The sequence below is a fragment of the Phoenix dactylifera genome, chromosome 1, assembly GCF_051530095.1.
Source record: "Phoenix dactylifera cultivar Ajwa chromosome 1, Ajwa_hap1_PhDact_Kaust_v1.1, whole genome shotgun sequence".
Classification (NCBI taxonomy): domain Eukaryota; kingdom Viridiplantae; phylum Streptophyta; class Magnoliopsida; order Arecales; family Arecaceae; genus Phoenix; species Phoenix dactylifera.
Window position 1 is genome coordinate 72,495,320 of NC_143190.1, and position 26,935 is coordinate 72,522,254.

The window sequence follows — 26,935 nt, forward strand, 5'->3', positions numbered from 1 at the left end:
TTAAGTAAATTGAGTATGCTTTTAACTAAGGGATGCGTAGATAAGAGTTAAGCAAGCAATTTATCTAAGTAAGTAAGTGAGCAAGTTAGATAATGACAAAAAGCATCACAAACACAACAAACATATAGTGGTTCGGTGCACCCCAGCACCTACATCCACTCCCCAAGACCTCTTGGGGATTTCACTATAATCCTTCCGATTACAGCCGGTTGTTTTGCAAGCTCACAACCCAACTTGTTGTTTTGCGAGATCACAACAAACTCGGTCGGTTTTCACAGGCTCACTGACTAGAACCAGCCGATTGTTTTTCCGGATTCACAATCAAACCCAGTTGGTTTTCCCAAAGGCTCACCAACCACAACCTTACAACGATTGTTTTCCGGGTTCACAATCAACCCAGTTGGTTTTCCCAAAGGCTCACCAACCACAACCTTACACAGTTGGTTTTTTCTTTTGGCTCACCAACAACCCTTAACCTCTTGATTCAATCTCTTGATTGAATCAAGTTACAAGATATTAGATTAAAAATTTAAAGCAAATACAAGCTTCTTAACTAAGCAAATATAACAAATATAAACAAATAGAGTAAAGAGAAGCCCTCAAACGAGTTTTGAAGATGAAGGAGCTCGGCTTCTTCTTTACTTGACCCTCTTCTGATTTGGCACGAAGTAGAGGATCACCGAGGCAGCACACGGATGGAGAGGAAGCTTTGGGATTCACTTGGATGCTCTTCTTCTCTCTATTTCGCTTTGAATGGTCCTTTTGTGCTTATGGAGGATTTCCCTTGTAATCTCTTTGAGATCTCTTCTCTAAATGTTCTCTCCCACTTCCATACCTTCTTTCCTAGCTTTCATCTTGATTTTATAGCTTTAGATGGCGTGGAAACAAGAATCTAGCCGTTAGAGACAAAAATAGAGCCGTTGGACACAGTCTGTACCTCCTGACAATATTTCCGTTGGGATCGGAGTCGACTCGCGCGATCTGGAGTCGACTCGCCTGTTGCAGGAGTCGACTCGTGCTTGACTGGAGACGACTCGGCCACTGTTCCAAATTTGAATTAATGTGCTCGCTTTGTCCTAGAGTCGACTCGGACCAAACTGGAGTCGACTCGCCAATAGTTGGAGACGACTCGGGCACTTGGGGGTCGGCTCATTCTCAGGAATCCAGAGGACATATTTTCTGATTTTCTTCCTCGAGTCGACTTGGATTCTCTTGGAGTCGACTCGGCTCTCAGAGCCCGAAAACTGATCCTCTGTCTTTTGGGGTTGCGCTGCCTTGGAGTCGACCCGACCTGTCTTGGAGTCGACTCGCCTCTCAGAGACGAAAATACCGTCTTCTATCTTTGGGGTTGCGCTGTCTCGGAGTCGACTCGGACTTCGCGGGAGTCGACTCGGCTCTCAGTGTCTGAAATTGGCTCTCTGACTTTTTGCTTGTTTTCCTCTGGGAGTCGACTCTAGCTTCCTTAGGAGTCGACCTACCAAGCCATCGGAGTCGACTTGAGTTCTTCAGGAGTCGACTCGGCTCTCAGGGTCCAAAATAGCTTCTCTGTTTTTTTGTCTGTTACTCTCTGGAGTCGACTCGTTCTACTCTGGAGTCGACTCGGCAAGCATCGGAGTTGACTTGAATTCTTCAGGAGTCGACTCGAGGACTATTCTTTTAAATTTTTCTTTGAATTTGCTTCTCCAACTTGAATCATTTGAACTTGGAACTTGGGCCAATAAATTGTAGCTTTCTTCCAACTTTTCTTGAGAGCTTTGGAGGCCTTCTTGTGTTCTTCCAACATGCTATGCTCCTTGCAAAATAAATATCTTTCTCCTTGCAACACAAACATTAGTATTTATACTTCAAGGTTTTGTGATCATCAAAATCAATCTTTAAATCAATCTTTGGGTCATCAGAAACCATGATGAATCATTCAGTTAATATGTGCCAAATTGTTAGAGCAAGATTAATACTTCACCAAAGCTTGAGATGGACAGCCATCTAATATGGACAGCTCTCTGTTCCCTTCAGGAAAGATGGGGTAGCTGATCAACTCAACCGTCAGAAAGCATGCAGTGGGCAAATGACGACCCAAACGAACAATCATGCAGCTTTAAACATTCACAAACATGGCCTGGAAAATAACCATCAAAAAGGGAAAAGTGGGGAGGCCTGGAAAATCAACTGTTGTTAGAACTCAGACAAAAATAGATAATAAAAACCTGCTTAAATGTGTTTATTCGGAGCTTAGTGAAAAATAAAAAGCCTCCTCAGCCTTGAATATGTAAAACTTAATTTAAATTACATCCACATTGCTATGGCGCGTACAATAACATTATTTGCAAGCAAATTCTCAGCCTCTCCTATTCTTGTTGCAAATTTCCTACACAGCCTTCAGTTACAGAAGCTATGCTCCTCAACTCATGTTGATGGCTGTCAGATGTAATGAACCAAAAATGAATCTACAGAAGAAAACCAATACATCAGACCTTTAAGATTCACATATTAGCTGAAAACAGATATCAATAACAAAGGCTGACGACAAGTGCTACTGTAAAATTCATATTACTTGTCTACAGATAAAGCAGTTTGTAGACCACTACCAGTGACACAATGGAGCTTGAAATGATGACTAACACAGTAATTTCCTAAAGTTTTTCTAAAAACTGCAGTTCAGTTAACTACAGAATATTTATTTTTCTTAAAAAAAAGTGCTAGCAATATGCCACTCATGCATGGATGATATTGACACCAAATTGTAAAGAATGATATTTATCCATATTGACATAAATATCAGATTCACCAAGGAACTTTTGTTTACCGGATAAAGCATCTGGAGTTCATGGCATTCATTGTGCATCCCATATTTGTCAGAAATGGCTGACTCAGAATTGCCAGTGGAACCAAAAGCATGATCTAAAAGATAGCAAAACTAGCCTCTTCCTTCCCGCAGCAGTTCCTTCATTTGGAAAGAGGTATGCTCACATGCCCCACTTGTCTTTATCTAATATTTGCTGGATGATAGGTGATGGTCACTCAATAGATGTAATGGATGATGCTTGGATTTCTCCACTTCCATTGGCCTTGTGGCTGACCATGATCAACAACCAATATACTATGAGGGATCTTAAGCTTAGAGATCTGATTTGTCTTGACAAGAGGAGGTGGAACGTCTCTCTCATGCAGTTGTTTGGAGAGGGCTTAGCTGATAGAATTCTATCAATTGCAGTGCCTAATAGTGACATGCCCGACAGGTTGGTGCGGGGTTTTACTTGTACTTCCTAAGTCAAGGCCAGTGAGCTTTATAAACTCTTCAATGCAGTCCCAGAAAGTAGGAAGAATTGTTCATGGCTATGGAAGATTTGGAAACATCCTCGAGTGGCATTATGTCTATGGAAGCTTGCATAGGATCGCATTCCGTGTAGTGGTGTTTTGGTAGAAGGGGTTTGAATATCCCTATCTATGACTCTTGTGAGGGAGTGCAGGAGACTGTAGATCATGTTCTCTTTCACTGCCTGAAAGCATTGTAGGTTTGGCAATTATCTGATATTCCATCTGTAGTTTTCACGACACCAGGCCCGACTGAAGCTCTTTTGCTTTATTTGAAGACAAACGGAAATGATGAGGGCACTAAGATCAAATGCATTCAAGCAGCATATATTGTTTATCACATCTGGAATACAAGGAATAGATGGGTTTTTGAGAATTGAGTCTCTGTCTTCGAGATTGATATTAGAAAAGGCAATCATACAAGCTACAGAAATCACTCAGTGCACTATTATAGGAGAACTAGAGAAAACAAGGGACACACGGGCCTCCCCTATCTCTTTATGCATTTAGAGTGGTATTTATTACCTAGGAGCCCCCACCCCGACCTATCTCAAGGTGAACTTTGATGGTAGTGTTACTGAAGATGGTGGTAGAGGAGGAGCTGGATCTATAATTAGAGGGCCTGATTCCCAGTTTTTTGAGGCTGGAGGAGACAGCTTTTTGATATTTCTGTTCCGGGGATAGAGTTGAGGACTGCTTGGGAAGGGATCGGGTATGCTATTCTCACTCTAAGAGCTAACCTTATCCTCCTTGAAAGTGATTCCGCTACAGTGGTTGGAGAGATTTCAAGATGCTCTCCATCAGTGAGCAAACATCCACTCATATTGGATATTTTGAGGCTGACTAGAAGGTGCACTCTCTTTCAAGCATCCCATATTTATAGGAAAGCAAATGGGGCTGTAGACTGGGTGGCATCTATGATGCAAATCATTCTGGCGACACTCTATGGACAAAATTTGCTTCTATCCCTTCTCTCTTCAGAGTTATTTTATTTATTAATTTTGTTAGATGCATCCATACTAGACATATGATTCATTCGTTTCATAAAAAAAAAGACAGTAAAATCCATCATACAACCATAAAAGTTGAGCCTATCAGTGTAATTGAGGCAAATTGATGGGGACATCAGAGCCCTTCATCCAGATGATCCTGAGCCCCCGGATTGAGTCAGACCCGTTTATTTGCATATTTATTTTATTATTTTATTTCTGGGCTTATTTGCATTTTAGGGTTTATTTGTGGTTTATTTTATTTCTGGGCTTATTTGCATTTTAGGGCTTATTTGTGTTATTTGTGGGTTTATTAGGATTTATTTCTGTATAAGGGGGGTTTATGCAAGTTGTGTATTTGGGCCCTATATATAGGGAACTATTTTCATGATTAGGGTTTAATGAAGAATTAAGAATTTCTTTCCCCCACGTTTTCCTCTTCTTCTCTTCTCCTTCCTTCTCCTTCTTCTCTTCTTCTTCCTCCTTCTCTTCCCCTCTTATTCTGCTTCCATTTAAAATTTGGTCCGGCATCAACTTGGTATCAGAGCCGTCGGCTTTGCCCCTGCTGCCAAAGCCACGACCTAGGTTATCTGCCAAAGCCTTGAGGTCTAGCTTCTCTCTCCCGGCTACTTCTTCCGAACCGAGAGCCAAAAAAAAAAAAAAAAAGAGAAAAAGAAATCCTTTCTTCCCTCTCTCAGTTCTCACACAAGGAACAGGGGAAGATCCCGTCGCCAGGTCCACCCCACCCGTCGTCACACCCGCGCCCACCGCCGCCACCAGTCGCCGCCAGCAGCGCCGAGCCACCGTCGGACGTTCTCGCCGCCGCCGCTGCCCAGTGAAGGCCCGAGCCCGCCGTCGGAGGAGCCATTTCCCCACGGAAACGTCGCCGCTCGGGTTCCCGTGCCTGTTGACGCCGCCCGTGGCTGCCGTGGTCAGCCGCCTCTTGCCGCCGCAAGCTCCGCCGCCGCAGCCGCGACCTCCACCCCGTCCCGCCAGCCACCAAGCCTGCGGCCACCACTCCCACGCTTCACCGTCGCTGCATCGCGCCACAAAAAGGCGCCACCGGCCGGATCCCGTGATCGGCCACCGCCCGTCGCCGTAGATCCTAGAGCCCCGGCCACCGCCATCGCCGTGAAGATCGGAGCCCTCTCCCGAAACCATCGGAAAGTTGAAGAAAGGATTAACGGGTAAGTCACAAAACCCGTTAACCCGAATCCGGTAACCCGGGTCCCCAAAAACAGCTCCGCACGTGACCGCACGTGCGTGCAAAAAAAAAAAGAAAAAAAAAAGAGAAAAGGAAAAAGAGAAAAAAAAAAGAGAAAAAAAAGAAAAAAAAAGGGGTACCTGTTCATCTTCCTCCGCGTGAGCACCCTCGCCACCGCCTTCGTCCGCCGCCACCGCCCGCCTTACCGCCTTCGCCACCCCCACCGCTTCTTCTCCGATCGCACGCCGCCCACTGCTGCCTCCGCCTCGCCGCCACCTTCCGAACTCCCATCGCCGTCCCCTCCACCAAAGCCCCTCGCCGCCTCCGGCTTCCCCTCCGTTTGCCGCTGCACCAGACCGCCGCCACCTGCCTGCCGCTTCCTCTGCTCCGCCGCCGGCCGTCCCCATCCCGAACCCCTGTCACCTGCCACCGCCCCTCTTCCCCTCAAACCCATTCCTATCGGGCCGATCCCACGCGCCTCCCACCCAACTTCTAAAGCCAACACGGGCTGACCCCAGGCCCACACAACAGTAGCCTGCCCCGACTTTCTCTCATAAGCCCAAGTCAGCAGGCCGAGCCACTGCAGAGCCCCTTTCAACGGGCCTTTTTTTCTCCAGGGGCCACACCACCCCTCCCTCCTCCGCACTTCGCTCCTGATCGTCGCCCTAGCCCTCGAGCGCACCACTCTGGTCGTCTGCTTTCCGACAGATGATAGGTTTCTACTTTTTCTGGCTTGTTCATTTAATTATGTTCTGGTTCTCTTGCATGATAGCCATATTTTGAAAACTTATATTGCTGTCAAAATTCAGAACATTAAACCTTTCACTTTCGAACCCATCCTATTACCCATTAAATCTTGATATTAAATTAGCACACCCTAGCAACAGGACGTTTCTCAACATTATTCGCTCAAATTACTTTAGGATCAGAACAACTGAACTACTTGATTGCAATCTAATTTCTTAAATTGAATAATCTTAATCCTTAATTCTGAATAACCGAAGTAAAAATTAGCAACATTTAAATTTTAAGTTATTATTGTGAAGACTTGCTGATTTCTGAAATCATAATAGATTGCATTAGTAAGTTGTCCTGCATCAAATTTGGTCTTGCATCATAGTTATTAAGGTTTCATTAGTGACACTGCATTTCACATCATCACCCAGTGTCATCATTGCATGCTAACCTGTAGTGATATGGAGTACTATCTCAATCAACCTAAAACCCCTGTAGCTACCATGAATTCCGACATTTTGAGGTCTATCAAGGAACAGATCGTTGCCATGCGGGCTGGATACAAGGAATTCACACAAGAGATCCGTGAGCTCGTGCAAAATTCTAGGACCCCTACACCGCCAACCCCTGTTGCAGCCCAACCTAAAATCGGTTTGGTTGCACCACCTGTAATCCTTCCCCATTTTCTTGGGCACCAAACCCAATGCTCAAGGTGTCAACAATTCGACCACATAGCATCCCAATGTTTCATTAGGACCTACCTGATTACTGAATCAGAAGCTAGGAGCCAAGAGGTCGAATATGTCGAAGAAGTCTATGAACCAAATATAGAAGACTATGAAGAAGACTTTGAAGACGAACCTATAGAATTAAATTTTGTCCAAAATGATTTCCAAAGAGAGACTATTGATCTAAGTACAACCAAGTCATTTCACATCACTACTGTGGAAGAGATAGTGACAGATATTGAGAGTCAGTCACCTGAATTGGCAGTTGTAGCTAAAGATACCCATGTGGAGTCCAATCTTGAACATTCCCCTATAGTAGTTTCCCTTTTAGAGGAGTTTAATGATATAGTCCATGATGATCTTCTGGATGCACTTTCTCCGATGTGTGATATCCAACACGCAATTGATCTAGTTCCCGGAGTATTTCTGCCCAACCTTCAACATTATAGGCTCAACCCAAATGCATATGCTAGGACCTGAGATTTAATATTACCGACAGTTGAGTTTGCATATAATAGTTCGGTTCATAAGTCCATAGGCATAAATCCGTTTGAAGTGGTGCATGATTACAAATCTAGGCAACCCATAGACCTATTTTTCATGTCTTATCAGTATAGAGTTTTTGAGTCTGCACAATCAATTGCATCTCATCCACATTCATTGCATCAAGAAATCAGCAATTGCAGTCACTTTATTAACTTAAAATATAAATCCCTTGCTGATTTAACCGGACGTTATAATGAGTTAAGTGAAAGAGATTACGTCATGATAAGAATTAGGTTTGAACGACTTTCTTCGGAAACGTTTAAGAAATTGCAAACTTGTAGTGCATAACCGTTCAAAATCTTAAAGAAAATCAGTTCGAATGCATATGTTGTGGATCTTCCTGATGACTATGGGATTAGTGCGACATTTAATATTGAAGATTTAGTCCCATACAAAAAGATAATATTCCTGCCTTCTGACCCCTTTATTGATATACCTGCCCATGTTGGATACCCTGACCTATTACCTGCTGTTGAGCTACCACCTCCCAAATTTCATGCACGCAGAGAACAAATAGAACATATATTGGATGAACAGGTTATTTCAAGCAGGAACGGTGGTTACCAATGTTATCTTGTTCGGTGGAAAGGTCGACCAAAGTCTGATGTGACGTGGATTTCCAGAGCACAGTTGCAGCGCCTCGACCCCGATCTTCTGGAGTAGTACGACAGCCGGCCAGACCTATACTCGACGGGGTCGAGTTTTTCTCACCCGGGAGGAGTTGATGGGGACATCAGAGCCCTTCATCCAGATGATCCTGAGCCCCCGGATTGAGTCAGACCCGTTTATTTGCATATTTATTTTATTATTTTATTTCTGGGCTTATTTGCATTTTAGGGTTTATTTGTGGTTTATTTTATTTCTGGGCTTATTTGCATTTTAGGGCTTATTTGTGTTATTTGTGGGTTTATTAGGATTTATTTCTGTGTAAGGGGGGTTTATGCAAGTTGTGTATTTGGGCCCTATATATAGGGAACTATTTTCATGATTAGGGTTTAATGAAGAATTAAGAATTTCTTTCCCCCACGTTTTCCTCCTCTTCTCTTCTCCTTCCTTCTCCTTCTTCTCTTCTTCTTCCTCCTTCTCTTCCCCTCTTATTCTGCTTCCATTTAAAATTTGGTCCGGCATCACAAATACTAATGTTTGCTAAGCATACTATACTAAACCAAGCCAATCATGAACAGCTTAAGATTGGCTAGATTATTAGCTTGTTCAATCAGTAAACAAGTGATGCTCAAATCCACTTTAGGCTCCATTGGTAAACAAGTCAAGATCAAAACTTAGCCAGTTCATAGAAATAATTATAAGCTCAAGCCAACTTGAGACTTGGCTTGTATATGGAACTTACAAACCAAGCATGAATAGCAATGGTTGAACCCATCACTCACTCGAGTTGAGCTTGACCGGTTGAAAGAAGCCCAGACAACCCAGGCCTCTTATGATGGATTTTCCGTCCATAAGGCCCGTTCGATATTCCTGCATGAATATCTTATAGGAAACGGGCATGTGGGCCCACCCAACCCGGCATCTTCTAAAGGCCCGCCAAAGTCCTAGCCTAAATCTCAGCTTGTAGACCTATTTGTCTGCAGGAAAAAAAAAGACCTATGAAGATCTTTTTTCCTTCCCATAGAATTCAGTTTATAAAAGTGTTAGGTTGGTAAGGGCCCTGCTCAAATGGGCTTCCCAGTTTGTGAATCCATTGGGAAATTCAGCCCAAATCCTGTTGGATTACCCAAAAGGGCCCTTAATGTCTTACAATATTACCTCTTCGTGGACATTATCACAGCCTAAAAGACTAGAGTACTTTATATATTCTAAGGGGCTTTGTATATGATGCATGGATTATTCATAAACTACATTGATTCTTGAATGCTACTTCTTTTGTCTCCGCATTTCTATTTTACCTTACATTCCTCTCGTAATTTTTATCATCTCTCAAAACATTTATACATTTTTCCCTGAAAAATTTGCTAAATTATGTGATCATTTTTTGTCACAATATTCATACTTCAACATTCCATTGGAAACAAGCAAGCATGCTATGAAAAGACATAGCACATAACGTTTCAGAAAAGACATTTAGCATGTGCAATTCATTTGGTTGAGAACAAACATACATATGTAGCAATTCTTAATGTATGCTAGAGTGATACCATGATTTATATGCAAACACTAACTTAAAAAAGAAAGAAAGTAAGAAAGAAAAATTTTGAAACTATAACCAGCATTTGAATCAACTGCATCACATCATGTTTTGTATCAGCCATCTCTGTAATGAACAATATGCACAAAGCATGCTATGACTAAAATTTTGCAGATTCTTTGCTAGGAGAGTGGCAGAAGATAGTCAACATTTATTGTCTATTAAGTCTTTGTAGGTAGGATGACTAGAATACATGAATTTAACCTTCCTTAACTAGACCGCACAAAACATATACTAATGCTAGAATGAAGACTAGCAGCAACTGTGTAAGCGATTCGTTCCAGCTTTAATTTACACAGAAAAAATTTGAGCATCCAAATCAGTCCAATGCACTCAGCTTGCTAAAAAAAACCTTTGATATGAATCTAAAGGAGGCTTGGTGCTAAGTTTATCAAGCAACTCTTTGACCAATACAACTCTATCTTGCCAACTAATCAACGCATAAAGGAACTTTTGCTGAATTTTAAATAGTCACACATCCAAATACTGTAAAACTCCTGCTGAAGAAGTCTATTTTAATTTGACCGCTACTAACCTCTGCCCCAACCAAAGAAAGAAAGAAAAGGAAAGCAAAACAAAAAATCTTCTCTAATGAAGCCCAATAAGATGCAACGGGCTTCAAGGAAAGACATCACTAACAAACAATGTTAAAGGAAGACTAGAGAAGGCATACAAGATCTCAGATTTGAGTTTCAGACTGAAGAGATGACAATCGATTTTTAGCTTCCTTGACTTTATCCCTCATCAAAATGTAAATTTCAAGATGTCAGAACTAATTCCAGCAGATAACTTTATCATGTCTATTAATTTTAGTATTTTCAACTACCTAGATTGTATTTACACCAAAAGGCATCATTCAAATAGCAAGAAAAGAAATTATTCACTGCAGTAGTGCCTGAAAATCCCTTTTTCTAGAAAGTAGAAGGTTATCACCATAAGTGATGCAAATTAAAACTTGACTGAGCTTCAACCCAAATATATGTTGGAATCATAACTCTGGTTAGTTGATGGCTTGAAGACAAAGTTGGAGAATAATGCCGTTTTATTTAGCTTCAATAGACTTGTGAATTTTTCTTAGAGGAGAAACCACCTCTTTAGAAAGGGGTCCCTTCCCAGTACCAGGGAAAGGTAAGTTAACTTGTCCCTAAAAGAATCCCTTAACTTATAATAATGATGACAATGCAAGATACAAAATTGGGATCAACATGGAACTCTAAATAAAAAGGCCCATAAACCACTCATAAGTGACATCTATATAACTCTAGGACTCCACCAACTCAACCTAATACTAGAAAGGGACTGCGATCAAAAACAGAATTCTAAGTCGCTCTTAAAACAATTCCGTGGTTAGTCTCAACCTTGCCTATTCCCAAGTTATAAGAGCGCAGATTAACTTAAGCACTTGACTTAAATTGCCAAAAGAAGGGCATCCTAATGCATGAGACTCCCTCTATTGTAGGATCTGGGGAGGGTCAAATGCATGCAGCATTAGCCAATGTGTCGTTCCATGCAACAAAGGTGACTACATTGACCCAGGGTTATTCTACATTGTAGCACGGATGGCTACAAAGACAGGGGTGGCCTTATGCCTTGCAATGATTGCCATGCTGTGTAGCGAGTTTGCGAAGCATACAAAAAAGATTTCAAAAATTTATAAACATTCGACCCCCTACCCTGGTCATTACTTTTACAGAGTAGTTTTAAGGTCTAAAAACCTGACAAGACTCTTTCTTTCCAGGAAGCCTATCCCTCTTTTTATGTATGATACCAGTTGAGTACAAAAACGTAGCGTAAATTGCTAAAAGAAGGGCATGGAAACACATAGGAACTCTTGAATGAAAATTGAAAAAAAATGTAGCTTCAGTTCCTTCGGAAATGTAAAACGTCGGGCAAAATGCTTGGCTTCCTGCACCAAAAGCGATACCCGAAGGGTGAGCTTCTCGCGTGCGGAGAGGCTATTTCCATATTTTGAACCCGTGACACCCAAGTCAAAATAGTGCAACCTTACCGTCGCGTCTAGAACAAAAATAAGATACACAAGGATTGTAATCAGCAGATAAAAGGAACATGGATTCAGTCTGAGAACTTGGAAATAGTTTAAGAACCCAAACCTCCTGGACAAGTAGTCCTTGACAGATCTATATCCCAGATCTTCATTTAGCTTCAATAGACTTGTGAATTTTCTTAGAAGAAAAACCACCTCTTTAGGAAAGGGTCCCTTCCTAGTTCTAGGGAGAGTGATAAGTGCTTAATAATTTATAATTTAGTTACCTTTCCATAGCACTTATCAATATTTTTAAACTGATAAATACATATTTTACCATGAAATTGAACAAACATTGAAGTAAGTTTAAAATATGGTAATTATTCTCTTAAACTAGATTCTGAACTTGTCTCTCCCTTGGTTGCAATCTTTCATGAAAATTACAAAAAAATATATAAGGAGATTGTGTTGACCCGACTAAGGTTATAACTAAATGGGCTTTGGTCCTGATTTGATTGAAAGTTATAATTGTATAGGAAAATATTTGATTAACTCTTTTATTAAGTCACGGTCTGATCTGGTTGAGTCCAATCTGAAGCAGTTTAGTAAGAATTAAATGACATTGGGCTCGAGAATGAGTTCAAGCCAAATCAACAATCATGACCCACTTCAAACCCAAAGTAACTCCCAACCAATTCTTTACCTGCCTTCATATAAAATTTATAAATTTAAAAAACAAAAAAAAAAAAGAAAATAATAAATATAATAAAATAAATAAAAATAATTTCGGGGAATTCACTGTTCATATGAACAGTGTCCCGTGAAAACACTGTTCATATGAACAGTGTTACAAAAAAAAAAATAATAATGTAAACAAGAAGCCACTGTTCATCTTCTCCCCCGCAGTGCATCCGGGCCGTTCCCCTTCTTCCCATCGATTCCGCCTCGTCCTCCGCCTGTGACGCAGCCCGCAGCCGAGACCCAGCTCCGCCATCAAGCCGCGTCGAGGCATCTCCCCGTTGATCCCGCGGCCACCCACCATTCGGAGCGATCCTCCCAGCAGCCGGAAGTCACCCATCCGTGATCAAGGCAACGCAGCCATCTTCCTTCCTGCCTCTGCAACCACGGATCCATGTTCTCCACTCTTCCGGATCTCCAGCTCCTTTCAACGTCCCCGTGATCCCAGCGATCCTGCTTCCAAGTTTAAGCACCAGTCCAAGTTCCCAGCGTCCGTCTGCAGTGGTCCTCCAGCACCATTTCTTCCGCCGGTGATGCATCCCACGCTTCAAGCCTCCGCGTCTGCAAGCACTGTGACCCAAGGACCCAGCACCTCTTTCGTGATTTCCTCCCGTCGATCAAGCTCCCATTTCTTCCGCCCGTTTCAAATGCAGCTGGTGATCCCACGGATTGACGCCCTCCTTCCGTTTCCAAATCCCAGCCCCCAAGCAATCGGATCCCCAGCAATCACGCATCCTCTCCCTCTCGATGCTTCAACGATTGATCTATAAAAGGGAGAGAGGGAAGAAACAGAGGGAGGAGGCTCGGTGGAGAAGAAAGAAACAGGGGGGCTCTGTTTCGGTGAAGAAGAAGAAGAAAGCCGAGAGAAAGAAATAAAAAAAAGAAGAGAGAGGGGAGGAAAGAGAAGAGTCTTGGATATTTTGGGAATTATGGGAGGTGATCAACTTCATTTGAGGATGGGAGGTCGTCCGGAAGCCATGCTCGGCTAAACATCTAGTCTAGGGCTGGATGAAGCCCTAGCAATGTATCAGGGCATTGTAGTTCTTATTTTTATTATTATTTTGGAGCTTGTTTAAATTCTTATTTTCAATGAAATATTCCTTTATGATATTTAAACTTTGAGCATGCTAGTTACTAATCATGTTTGCTAAAGTAGTCTAAGATGATCCATGCCTAGGAAGATGAAGTGTGCTGCATCCTAGATTAGCATACTTAGGTAGACACTTCATGCTATACCGAAGATGGATCTTCCTAACACTCTTTATGTCTTTATTTTAAAAGGCTTATAGCCAAAATTGCATGCCTTCCAAAAGATAAAGATTAAGAACACAATCCTTGATGCAATGCTATGTGGTGGATTCCAAACCCTAGATCTATTTACTTTGATTAAATTTCAATTCGTACTCATAGATTAATTTAGTTGAATCAAGTTAGCAAATCCTTCTTTTTGATTTATTTTTAAAAGAAAAATAACTTGTCTCCAATCCCTGTGGACCGACACCCGTAATCACTATCCTACAGGATACGTGCTATTGCGTGGTTTATTTTCAAAATTGAAATAACCGATCAATTTTTGGGGTCGTCCGGAAGCCATGCTCGGCTAAACATCTAGTCTAGGGCTGGATGAAGCCCTAGCAATGTATCAGGGCATTGTAGTTCTTATTTTTATTATTATTTTGGAGCTTGTTTAAATTCTTATTTTCAATGAAATATTCCTTTATGATATTTAAACTTTGAGCATGCTAGTTACTAATCATGTTTGCTAAAGTAGTCTAAGATGATCCATGCCTAGGAAGATGAAGTGTGCTGCATCCTAGATTAGCATACTTAGGTAGACACTTCATGCTATACCGAAGATGGATCTTCCTAACACTCTTTATGTCTTTATTTTAAAAGGCTTATAGCCAAAATTGCATGCCTTCCAAAAGATAAAGATTAAGAACACAATCCTTGATGCAATGCTATGTGGTGGATTCCAAACCCTAGATCTATTTACTTTGATTAAATTTCAATTCGTACTCATAGATTAATTTAGTTGAATCAAGTTAGCAAATCCTTCTTTTTGATTTATTTTTAAAAGAAAAATAACTTGTCTCCAATCCCTGTGGACCGACACCCGTAATCACTATCCTACAGGATACGTGCTATTGCGTGGTTTATTTTCAAAATTGAAATAACCGATCAATTTTTGGCGCCGTTGCCGGGGATTGCTAGCATAGTTATTTTTCTTATTAAAAAAAATTATTTAAAAATTAAAAAAAAATTCTTTTAAAAAAAAATTCTATTATTGTTACTTTTCTTATCTTCTTTTTCTCCCTTACTAATTTTTATTTATATTATTTGATCAGGAATCGAGGAAAAAATCTGGGATGATCAAAAGGAGAACTGCCGGAAAAGAAATGTTGTAGAGGTTTGCAAAAAAAAAAAAAAAAAAAATAAATTGCTGGGGAAATTCCCTTTGGTAACCTCTAAACTTTTCTTATTTAAATTAATTATTGGTTTGAAATTTTGTGGTGATTGTTTGATTTTAATTATAGCAAAATTGTGAATGCATGCTTGATACACATACACAAATCAATTTGCACATAGTAAGGGCAATCACCCCAACAAGATAAGAGCCGGATTTCATCACCGGACTCTTGCCCAACTTAGGTGAACTCAATCTCACATAGTGTCATCTTTAATTAAAATCAATTAGACGTTGGCTCCTAGGGACATTCGAGCTCAATAGGACGAAGATCACCGAAAGTTGCACCAATTTCGCTCTGTGGCTTAGTTGATGTCTAGGCAAGCTTTGTCCCTATAAGGGAGACAGTTCATCTGTTCGAGGCAAGTGGGTTTTAAGTGGGACCTTTGCGAACGCATCGTGACCCCTCCACTTACCTGGGAGCTTACCTGGTCAACTCGGTTCATTAGACCGGATTGGAGGCTTAGGTGACCTCTTCAAACCAGTTAGGAGCTGTCTAGTGATTTTAGGACAAAGACTAGGATTGATATGCTTTTCTCTTTTATTGCATGCTTGATTGATCAAGTACTAGTGTATGCACGGTAGTCGTTCTAGAGTACAAAATCTATTACCTTTTGACCCTGAAATAGAACGAACCCTTAGGAACATTCGAGCTAAGATCAAAACATTAGGATCATCCCCACCTCTTAAGATGGCTGAAGAACAACCCAAACTCTTGAGGGAATACTTTACTCCCACTATTTATACTTCCCCATCTTGCATTCGATTACCTGAGGTAGCAGCTGTACAATATGAAATAAAGTCTAGTGTGATCCAAATGCTCCCATCTTTTTATGGGCTCACCAATGAAGACCCATATAAACACCTAGATGAATTCCTTGAGATTTGCACCACTGTCAAGATTCAAAATTTCACTGATGATGCTTTAAAACTTAGATTATTCCCCTTCTCCCTTAAAGATAGAGCCAAACAATGGCTGAATTCTTTAGAAGCTAACTCAATTCGTTCTTGGGATCAAATGCAACAAGAATTCCTTAAAAAATACTTTCCCATAGGAAGAACGAACCAGTTTAGACGTGCCATTACAAGCTTCTCCCAAACCGAGGGAGAAGAATTTTATGAAACTTGGGAGAGATTTAGGGACCTAATCCGTAAATGCCCTCATCATCAAATACCTAAGTGGCAGCTAGTGCAATGTTTCTATGACAGTTTGACGGAACGAAACCGTCAGATGATCGATGCTGCATGCGGGGGGACTTTCATGCTTCGAAATGAGCATGAAGCATGGCAACTATTTGAAAATCTTAATGAAAACTCCCTCCACCATGCTTCATGTTCTCGTCAAGCATCCCCGAATTTTCAAAGAAAAGGGGCCATTTGTGAAATAAGTCATTCTATGGACCTGTCTAGCAAGGTAGATGCATTGTCCCATAAGATTGACCAACTAATGATAGGAGGACAGGTCGTTAGTTCTTCCCAAGCACAAGTGTGTGCTATCTGTTCTAGCCCATCGCATCCTATTCATGAGTGCCCCTCAGCACCCCAATATCCCGAACTCGTGCAAGAACACATCAATGCTGCCCAAACACAGCCCAGACCGGGTAATGATCCATTTTCCAATACATATAATCCGGGATGGCGGAATCATCCAAATTTTTCTTGGAGGCAGCAAGCTTCTAATACCTCCCAACCCTTCCCCCAAAATTTTCAAAACCCTCAGAATTTTCATCTCTACCGTCCCTCAACTCAATTTCAGCATCCTCCTCCTCCAACCCAAAGAAATACAGCCTTTGAGGAGAAGGTGTTGACTGCCCTTCAAGGTTTGGAGGCAAATACACAACTATTGCACTCTCACACACAATCAATTGCTAAGCTAGAATCCCAAATGGGTCAACTAGCCAATGCATTAAATAAACGAGAGGAAGGTAAGCTTCCAAGTCAACCAATGAGTAATCCTAGGGGACAATATGTGGCTCAAGAAACCCGACTAAATCATGAGCAAGCCAATGCTTTGACTACCCTAAGGAGTGGACGTATAATAGATAATAAGGTTGGGGAGGGTAACAATAAGGAAGATGAAGAAGAGGAGAGGAATGTTTCACGTGAAAACCCAAAACCTTCTTCAGCTAGTCCACCATCTGTCACAACCCATACTCCAAAGGCTCCATTTCCTGAAGCACTTAATGCACCCACTCCCTTTGGCAAGAAGGGAACTTCACTAGAAGAGATGATGGAGGTGTTCAAACAAGTTAAAATCAACCTTCCACTTCTTGATGCCATCAAACAAGTTCCCTCCTATGCCAAATTTCTCAAAGACCTTTGCACCCAAAAGCGAAAATCTAGGACACATGTGCCTAAAAAGGTCTTACTTACTGAACAGGTAAGTTCCATTCTCCAATACAACACCCCTCCAAAATTCAAAGATCCTGGCGCTCCCACTATTTCCTGTGTCATAGGAGATAACTCCATTGACCGAGCGCTCTTAGATCTAGGGGCAAGTGTGAATCTTCTACCCTATTCAGTCTATGAGAAATTTGGGTTAGGTGAATTAAAACCTACCTCGGTGTCCTTACAATTGGCTGATCGATCTGTGAAGATACCACGGGGGATGATTGAAGATGTTCTTGTCAAGGTAGACAAGTTCTATTTTCCAGTAGATTTTATCGTCCTTGACATGGAACATGTGCCTAACCTAAAAAAACAAATCCCTGTGATTCTTGGTCGTCCCTTTTTAGCAACAGCCAATGCATGTATCAACTGTAGAACCGGGGCAATGGATATATCATTTGGGAACATGAAAATTAAATTGAATGTTTTTCATGCCGCTGACCAACATGTGAGGGAAGACGAGTGTTGCCTAATTGACGAAATGGATGATCTTGTAGAGGAAGCCCTTCCCTATATCTTAGCAGATGACCCCTTAGAGGCATGTCTGGCCCATTTTGACATTGACAACTTTGATATAGACAAGGCCATAGAAGAAGTTAACATCTTACTTGACAATCAATCTCCAGTGAGTTCCCTTCCTTGGAAGAGCCGACCTGAACCTCTTCCTCCCATTGCCAGCGCGCCACTTTGTCCTTCCATTGATTCACCACCTAAACTTGAGTTAAAGCCACTTCCAACAAATCTTAAGTATGCCTTTCTAGGACCAGAAGATAGCCTCCCTGTAATTATCGCAGCCAACTTATCTACTGAACAGGAGGGTAAACTTTTGAGGGTGCTAGAAGAAAATAAACATGCCATAGGATGGTCTGTGGCCGATTTGAAAGGGGTTGACCCCTCTGTTTGCATGCATCGAATTCATCTCGAAGATGATGCAAAACCTACCCGAGAAATGCAAAGAAGACTCAATCCTAACATGAAGGAGGTAGTCAAGAAAGAAGTGGTGAAGTTATTAGATGCCGGAATCATTTATCCAATTTCTGATAGTAAGTGGGTGAGTCCGACACAAGTGGTACCCAAGAAATCAGGTATTACTGTGATTGAGAATACGGAAGGAGAATTAATACAAACACGCACAACCACGGGTTGGCGCGTGTGCATTGACTATAGAAAACTTAATTCAATGACTAGGAAGGACCATTTCCCTCTACCTTTCATAGATCAAATTTTGGAACGGTTGGCTGGTCAAGGTTTCTACTGCTTCTTAGATGGTTATTCTGGATACAACCAAGTACCTGTCTACCCGGACGATCAAGAGAAGACCACCTTTACCTGCCCATTTGGGACATTTGCATATAGGAGGATGCCTTTTGGACTATGTAATGCACCCGCAACTTTTCAACGATGCATGATGGCCATCTTTTCAGATATGGTGGAAAACTTTCTAGAAGTATTCATTGATGATTTCTCAGTTTTTGGCCTATCTTTTGATGATTGTCTGAACAATTTGACCTTAGTTTTGAAAAGATGTAAGGAGACCAACCTAGTACTAAGTTGGGAAAAGAGCCATTTTATGGTTCAAGAAGGCATAGTTTTAGGACACGTCGTGTCCAAGAGGGGCATTGAAGTAGATAAAGCCAAAGTCGATCTTATTTCCAATCTTCCTCCACCAAAAACTGTGAAACAAATCCGATCATTCCTTGGCCATGCTGGTTTCTACCGTCGCTTTATTCAGGATTTCAGTAAGATTTCCAAACCCTTGTGCAATCTTCTTGCCAAGGACACTCCCTTTGTCTTTGATAAAACATGCGAGGAGGCATTTGAAAATCTTCGCTCGAAATTGACCACTGCACCTATCATACGGCCCCCTAATTGGACCCTTCCATTTGAACTAATGTGTGATGCATCCGACTATGCTATTGGGGCAGTCTTAGGGCAACGGCTAGATAAAGTACCTCATGTCATTTACTATGCTAGTAAAGCACTCTCAGATGCACAATTAAACTACACCACCACTGAGAAAGAATTGCTAGCGGTAGTATTCGCACTAGACAAGTTTCGATCTTACTTATTAGGATCCAAGGTTACCGTATTCACTGATCATGCTGCCCTTCGACACCTTCTTGCAAAGAAGGATACCAAACCCCGTCTGATTCGATGGATTCTTTTACTACAAGAATTTGACCTAGAAATTCGTGATAAGAAAGGAACTGCAAATGTCGTAGCGGACCACTTATCTAGGATTCTTCTTGAGCCCTCTTGTAAAAATACCTCACCCTTGCACGATTCTTTCCCAGATGAACAATTATTTGAGGTACAAAGAATAAAAACGCCATGGTTTGCAAACATAGTGAATTACCTTGCCATAGGACGAATTCCTGATGATTGGTCAACTCAAGATAAGAACCGATTCTTTTCACAAGTAAAGTTCTATTATTGGGATGATCCTGATTTATTCAAGTATTGTCCCGATCAAGTCATCCGTCGATGTGTCCCTGAATGTGAATTTCAAAGTATTCTTTCATTCTGCCATTCACAAGCTTGTGGGGGACATTTTGGGGGTAGAAAAACTGCAGCAAAAGTTTTACAAAGTGGATTTTATTGGCCCACACTTTTCAAAGATGCCCATAACTTTTGCCAAACTTGTGAACGGTGCCAACGGATGGGTACCATCTCTCGTAGAGATATGATGCCTCTCAATCCTATTTTAATTGTAGAAATCTTTGATGTCTGGGGTATTGACTTCATGGGCCCTTTCCCACCATCCTTTGGTTTCGAATATATTCTGGTAGGGGTTGATTATGTTTCAAAATGGGTAGAAGCTGTCGCCACTAAAACTAATGACCACAAGGTTGTGATTAAATTTTTACATGAAAACATCTTTTGTCGTTTTGGTACACCCCGGGCCATTATCAGTGATGGGGGATCTCATTTTTGCAACCGATCTTTCGAGGCTTTGGTTCGCAAATATAACATCACCCACAAAGTTGCTACCCCATACCATCCCCAAACGAGTGGACAAGTCGAGGTGTCCAATAGAGAGTTAAAACACATCTTAGAGAAAACGGTACGTCCCGATAGGAAAGATTGGTCTCAAAGGATAAATGATGCACTCTGGGCTTACCGTACCGCCTACAAAACTCCTATTGGCATGTCCCCCTACCGATTAGTTTTTGGTAAAGCTTGTCACTTACCGGTAGAACTTGAACATAGAGCTTTCTGGGCTATAAAAAAATTTAACTTAGACATGGCAGTAGCTGGTCCTCACCGAAAACTCCAACTAAGTGAACTTGAAGAATTGCGTAATGAGGCTTATGAAAATGCTAAAATTTATAAAGCAAGGACTAAGGCTTTTCATGATAAAAATATTAACCGTAAGTCCTTCGAACCTGGTCAAAAGGTTTGGCTGTTCAATTCCAAGTTGCGACTCTTCCCGGGTAAACTTCGCTCTAGGTGGGATGGACCATTCGTAGTGAAAAAGGTTTCTCCTTATGGTGCAGTAGAGATCCAACACCTCAATGGTGGACATGTTTTAAAAGTCAATGGTCAAAGGTTAAAACCTTATGTAGACTGTGTTGCCGACGGGCAATTGATCGAATCCCTTAATTTAACGAACCCTGTTTATCAAAATAATTAAGGACCCACTGTGTCTGGCTGAAGACAATAAACTTAGCGCTTGTTGGGAGGCAACCCAATTCTCTTAGATTATTTCTTAACATTGAGGACAATGTTAGGTTTAGGTTTGGGGGTATTCATCTTGATTTTCATCAAAAAAAAAAAGTTTTAAAAAAAAATATATAATAAAAAAAAAATCATCTTTAAAAAAAAATTTTAAAATAATTTTTTTTAAAAAATGTGTTTATAAAATAATAATAAAAAATTATTAAAAAAAAAAAGTTTTGTTGAAAAAAAAAAAAACCTAATTTATATACATTTATGCGAGAATGATAAACACACAAGGTATATAAAATCTAAAAGCCCAATGACTAGTGGGAAGTAATACAAATTTAAGTTCTTTTTATTAAGTCTCTCTTAGGGAGTTGTAAGCTAATTAATACTTTGGAATTTCACTACACACTGGCCGACCCTTCTAAGGTCTAGGCTCGACATTATGTTGATAGTATAGTAGCAACCTTGGACCCTGATGAATCATACTTATCTAATCCAATAAAAAAAAATAAAAAAAAAAAAAAAAAAATTCAATAAAAATGGATTTAGTCAGGAACATCGAAAAGGGCTACCTATTGTCAAAGGTCAAGTGGGCTTGTGATGAGGACTCCGAGCATAAGTCCGTAGGGGAGTCTTGATGCCCGACACCTTATGCCAACTGGTGTGAGAGTCGTCGACTGATTGCTCGTTACACGGAGAAATCACCACAAGAGTAAAAGTGCACAATTTATATATCTTTCTTAAAAAAAAAAAAAAAAGAAAAAAAAGGGAAAAAAAAGCTGTATTGACCGAAAAGACAATAGTGTGAAAGCCGTCGTTGTAAAAATTCGAGTAAACTGGAATATTACAGATAAAGCCCGTGAGGTACTAAAGTAAACATCCACAACTCTCGAAATCCTGCAGATAAGATGATTTTGAATCAGTGAGTAGGTTCCTTCGACCAATCCTTGGAAACTACTGGTATTAGCAATATTTTGGAGATCTGAGCTCTTAGCTTGGGTACGGTCCAGATTTCACTGAGCACTCCAGTATAAATAAGTCTTACAACTCCCTAACGGAAACTTAATGACTTCAACTTGAATTGCATCTTGACCTAGGATTTGGGCTGATTTAGTAAATAAAACCGTGTGTGCTTTGAAATTTTCATCATTTATGTATCTTAAATTAGATTTTAATAAAAAAAAGAGAAAGAGTTTTAGAAATTCTTTACTAGTATGCATTTGGAATTCGATTTTCACTTCATAGATCAATCGATCTAAAAAAAAAAAAAAAAAAAAAAAAAAAAAAAAAAAATTAAGAATAACAATAATAATAAATGATTTACTGAAGTTTGTGGGTATCTTCACTGAAAATCCTCACGAGACTACAACTCGTCCACTAGGGTAACCTAGGGGTTTAAAGCCTTGTTACATATGGTAAATGTAACCGCGATGCCTGCGAAAGTGAGTTAGAATTCTTCTTTTCTAGTTTTATTTTGCTCGAGGACTAGCAAAACATAGGTTTGGGGGTGTGATAAGTGCTTAATAATTTATAATTTAGTTACCTTTCCATAGCACTTATCAATATTTTTAAACTGATAAATACATATTTTACCATGAAATTGAACAAACATTGAAGTAAGTTTAAAATATGGTAATTATTCTCTTAAACTAGATTCTGAACTTGTCTCTCCCTTGGTTGCAATCTTTCATGAAAATTACAAAAAAATATATAAGGAGATTGTGTTGACCCGACTAAGGTTATAACTAAATGGGCTTTGGTCCTGATTTGATTGAAAGTTATAATTGTATAGGAAAATATTTGATTAACTCTTTTATTAAGTCACGGTCTGATCTGGTTGAGTCCAATCTGAAGCAGTTTAGTAAGAATTAAATGACATTGGGCTCGAGAATGAGTTCAAGCCAAATCAACAATCATGACCCACTTCAAACCCAAAGTAACTCCCAACCAATTCTTTACCTGCCTTCATATAAAATTTATAAATTTAAAAAACAAAAAAAAAAAGAAAATAATAAATATAATAAAATAAATAAAAATAATTTCGGGGAATTCACTGTTCATATGAACAGTGTCCCGTGAAAACACTGTTCATATGAACAGTGTTACAAAAAAAAAAATAATAATGTAAACAAGAAGCCACTGTTCATCTTCTCCCCCGCAGTGCATCCGGGCCGTTCCCCTTCTTCCCATCGATTCCGCCTCGTCCTCCGCCTGTGACGCAGCCCGCAGCCGAGACCCAGCTCCGCCATCAAGCCGCGTCGAGGCATCTCCCCGTTGATCCCGCGGCCACCCACCATTCGGAGCGATCCTCCCAGCAGCCGGAAGTCACCCATCCGTGATCAAGGCAACGCAGCCATCTTCCTTCCTGCCTCTGCAACCACGGATCCATGTTCTCCACTCTTCCGGATCTCCAGCTCCTTTCAACGTCCCCGTGATCCCAGCGATCCTGCTTCCAAGTTTAAGCACCAGTCCAAGTTCCCAGCGTCCGTCTGCAGTGGTCCTCCAGCACCATTTCTTCCGCCGGTGATGCATCCCACGCTTCAAGCCTCCGCGTCTGCAAGCACTGTGACCCAAGGACCCAGCACCTCTTTCGTGATTTCCTCCCGTCGATCAAGCTCCCATTTCTTCCGCCCGTTTCAAATGCAGCTGGTGATCCCACGGATTGACGCCCTCCTTCCGTTTCCAAATCCCAGCCCCCAAGCAATCGGATCCCCAGCAATCACGCATCCTCTCCCTCTCGATGCTTCAACGATTGATCTATAAAAGGGAGAGAGGGAAGAAACAGAGGGAGGAGGCTCGGTGGAGAAGAAAGAAACAGGGGGGCTCTGTTTCGGTGAAGAAGAAGAAGAAAGCCGAGAGAAAGAAATAAAAAAAAGAAGAGAGAGGGGAGGAAAGAGAAGAGTCTTGGATATTTTGGGAATTATGGGAGGTGATCAACTTCATTTGAGGATGGGAGGTCGTCCGGAAGCCATGCTCGGCTAAACATCTAGTCTAGGGCTGGATGAAGCCCTAGCAATGTATCAGGGCATTGTAGTTCTTATTTTTATTATTATTTTGGAGCTTGTTTAAATTCTTATTTTCAATGAAATATTCCTTTATGATATTTAAACTTTGAGCATGCTAGTTACTAATCATGTTTGCTAAAGTAGTCTAAGATGATCCATGCCTAGGAAGATGAAGTGTGCTGCATCCTAGATTAGCATACTTAGGTAGACACTTCATGCTATACCGAAGATGGATCTTCCTAACACTCTTTATGTCTTTATTTTAAAAGGCTTATAGCCAAAATTGCATGCCTTCCAAAAGATAAAGATTAAGAACACAATCCTTGATGCAATGCTATGTGGTGGATTCCAAACCCTAGATCTATTTACTTTGATTAAATTTCAATTCGTACTCATAGATTAATTTAGTTGAATCAAGTTAGCAAATCCTTCTTTTTGATTTATTTTTAAAAGAAAAATAACTTGTCTCCAATCCCTGTGGACCGACACCCGTAATCACTATCCTACAGGATACGTGCTATTGCGTGGTTTATTTTCAAAATTGAAATAACCGATCAGAGAGGTTAGTTAACTTGTCCCTTAAAGACTCCCTTTAGCTTATAAAAATTACCACAATGCAAAATACAAAAAAAAATTGGATGAACATGGAACTTCACATAAAAAGGCATATGAACCATTTATAAGCACCCTCTCCACAAATCTAGGACTCCATTAACTCAACCTAATACCAGAAAAGGACTTCTCGATCAAAATGGAACTCTAAGTCACTCTTAATTCGATTCCAAGGCCAGCATCAACCTTCCCTATTCCCAAGTTATAGGACAGCAGAGTAGCTCAAACATCTGACCTAAACTGCAAAAGAACAAAAATAAGATAAACAAAGACCGTAATCAGAAGCTAAAAGGAACATGAAATCGGTCTGAGCCGAAGACAAATTAGGACCAACTGATATAAGGAATTCCTGCATCTGCAAGAACATGAACAAGAGTCAACACCTGCTCCGTTTATTTTATAGTTATGATGTCAGAATATTTCGAATGCGTCTCCCGAAAACATTGCTTATACCAACAAACAGAAGAAACTGAAGAAAAAAACAAAAACAGTGCATGCCTAGTAAATGCAGAACCTAATAGTAGATGTATTAACTGCACATTTAGATCATGGAATCTGAACATGGCAAGGGAAAGCAACCATCCACAGTTCCTTTCAGTCGATTAAGACATCTTCAATCTTCAGTTTTCTATGTAACTGGCTTTATTTACTTGGACTAACAATGTAAGGTACACCATAAACAGAGCATTGAAAAAATTTAAAGAAAGAATCTTATGGTACTAATAATTGTTAAAGCACCAGAGCAAGCTAGGCTGAATCAATCTTACCTCACCCGCTCAAGTTATCGGCAGAAACATCAACCTCATCCCCGTCCTCATCATTTTCACTCTCCTCCTCCTCCTCCTCCCCCTCTTCCTCCCTTATCTTTGCAATCTCCGCCTGTGCCCTCTCCAAAACCTTCCTCTTATGCATCTCCAAATCCCTCTGCAATTCCTTCCTCATCCTCTCCAGCTCCACCATCTGCTGCCGTTTTCTGCTCTCCATCTTCTCATATATCTCCCCAAACTTTTGAATGGAATCGGCCAGCATTCTGAACGAAGAATCCGAGCTCCCCATCGAAACCTTCTCCCTCCTTGGACGAAGCCCATCGGACTCATCATCATCATCCTCCTCGTCCACATCCTCCTCCGATCCCGTGCCTCCTGGGCTGTCCCTCGTCTCATCATTACCATTCGAGCGGTTCGGATAGACACTGGAGCTCGCAAAGACGTACTCCCCTGCATCAACCCCGTACGACAGCTGCGGAGGTTGCTGCTGCCGCGCCCCCGCAGCTGGAGGCGACGGAGACGATATCAATTCATCCATTTTCTTGAAATAAACCCACTTGCTGCTAGGACTCGCTTGCTCCGCCATCCTCACCTTCTCTTTCTTGTATTTCTTTTTCAGAGTATCGAGTCGGTTCCGGCACTGGGCGTCGGATCGGGTGGTCCTCGAGAACTGAGCGACCTTCTTGGCGACGTCGCACCACTCGTCGGATCGGAGGCTCTTCCGGCCGTTCTGGACATAGCGATCGCCCCAGGCGTCGAGGAGCACGAAGGTCGAGTCTTCCGACCAATCGGTGGGAGAGCTTTTCGCGGGAAACTTGCCCTCCAGTGTCACGATCGCGGGACGAGGCACGCGGGGGGCGAATTCGAACCCTAGGGCGAACTTGTCCAGCTTCCTCCGCTTCCCGCGGCTTTCCGCCTCCTCCTCCTCCTCCTCCTCCTCCCCCCGGATCTTGCGATGTCTATCGCCACCGTCGTTCTCGTCCTCATCATCATCGTGTTCGTCCACGGCTTCATCCGTGTCGTTCCGATCGTCTTCGTCGTCCTCATCGGCGTAGCTACGGCCGATCGGCGGATGGAAGGAGGATTTCCGAGCGGCGGAGATCTTGGATCCAAGGGGGGAGGAGGAGGAGGAGGAGGAAGAGGAGGAGAAGGGGCGGCGGCAGATCGAAGGGGAGGGAAGATTGGGGAGATACCTCGCGTCGTCCTGGGTGGCGTCCATCTATCTGTCTCACACCCTCGCGAGGAGGAAATGGGAGACCTTAGAAACCCTAGCGTTCGATCGGGGATGCCCTAATATTGGGCTCCTGGGGTTCAATTTTGTGGTGGTCGGCGTTCCGGTGGACGGGTAGGGGATTGGTGGGGCGGGATGAGGTGACGATTGACGGGTGACGAGGAAGGGGGTGACTCGTCCCCGTGACTCGGTCGGCCGACCGGGTCCGAATCGGAGTCGAGGCCCGTGTAGGTGGCTCATTGGTTAGGTTGAACCCGGGTTCCAAACCCGAGTCACAGAGAGAGTGTCCTTGTGGGTTCCCTGGATTAAGTTTCCAGGTGAAAGCAATACAATTAAGTCCAGACCAGCCAATGACCAGGC

The 26,935-nt window shown here is 41.7% G+C and overlaps 1 protein-coding gene and 1 non-coding gene across 2 annotated transcripts; both read right to left on the minus strand.

Annotated features, from left to right (window-relative positions):
* Positions 1–2,190: 2,190 nt before the first annotated feature.
* On the minus strand, positions 2,191–26,702 carry LOC120107641 (uncharacterized). The gene is made up of 2 exons (XM_039120991.3): positions 25,345–26,702; positions 2,191–2,444 (listed from the first exon to the last, which is right to left on the minus strand). Exon 1 carries the CDS (start codon positions 26,561–26,563, stop codon positions 25,346–25,348), a length of 1,218 nt encoding a protein of 405 aa, XP_038976919.2. The 5' UTR covers positions 26,564–26,702; the 3' UTR covers positions 2,191–2,444; position 25,345.
* Positions 15,974–16,079, minus strand: LOC149768848 (small nucleolar RNA R71). Its single transcript, XR_016398518.1, has one exon. It is a non-coding gene; the product is annotated as a small nucleolar RNA R71 (small nucleolar RNA).
* Positions 26,703–26,935: the final 233 nt, after the last annotated feature.

Coding starts and splice junctions, on each gene's coding strand:
- LOC120107641 (XM_039120991.3), bottom strand. CDS start 26,563: ATGGACGCCACCCAGGACGACGCGAGGTATCTCCCCAATCTTCCCTCC.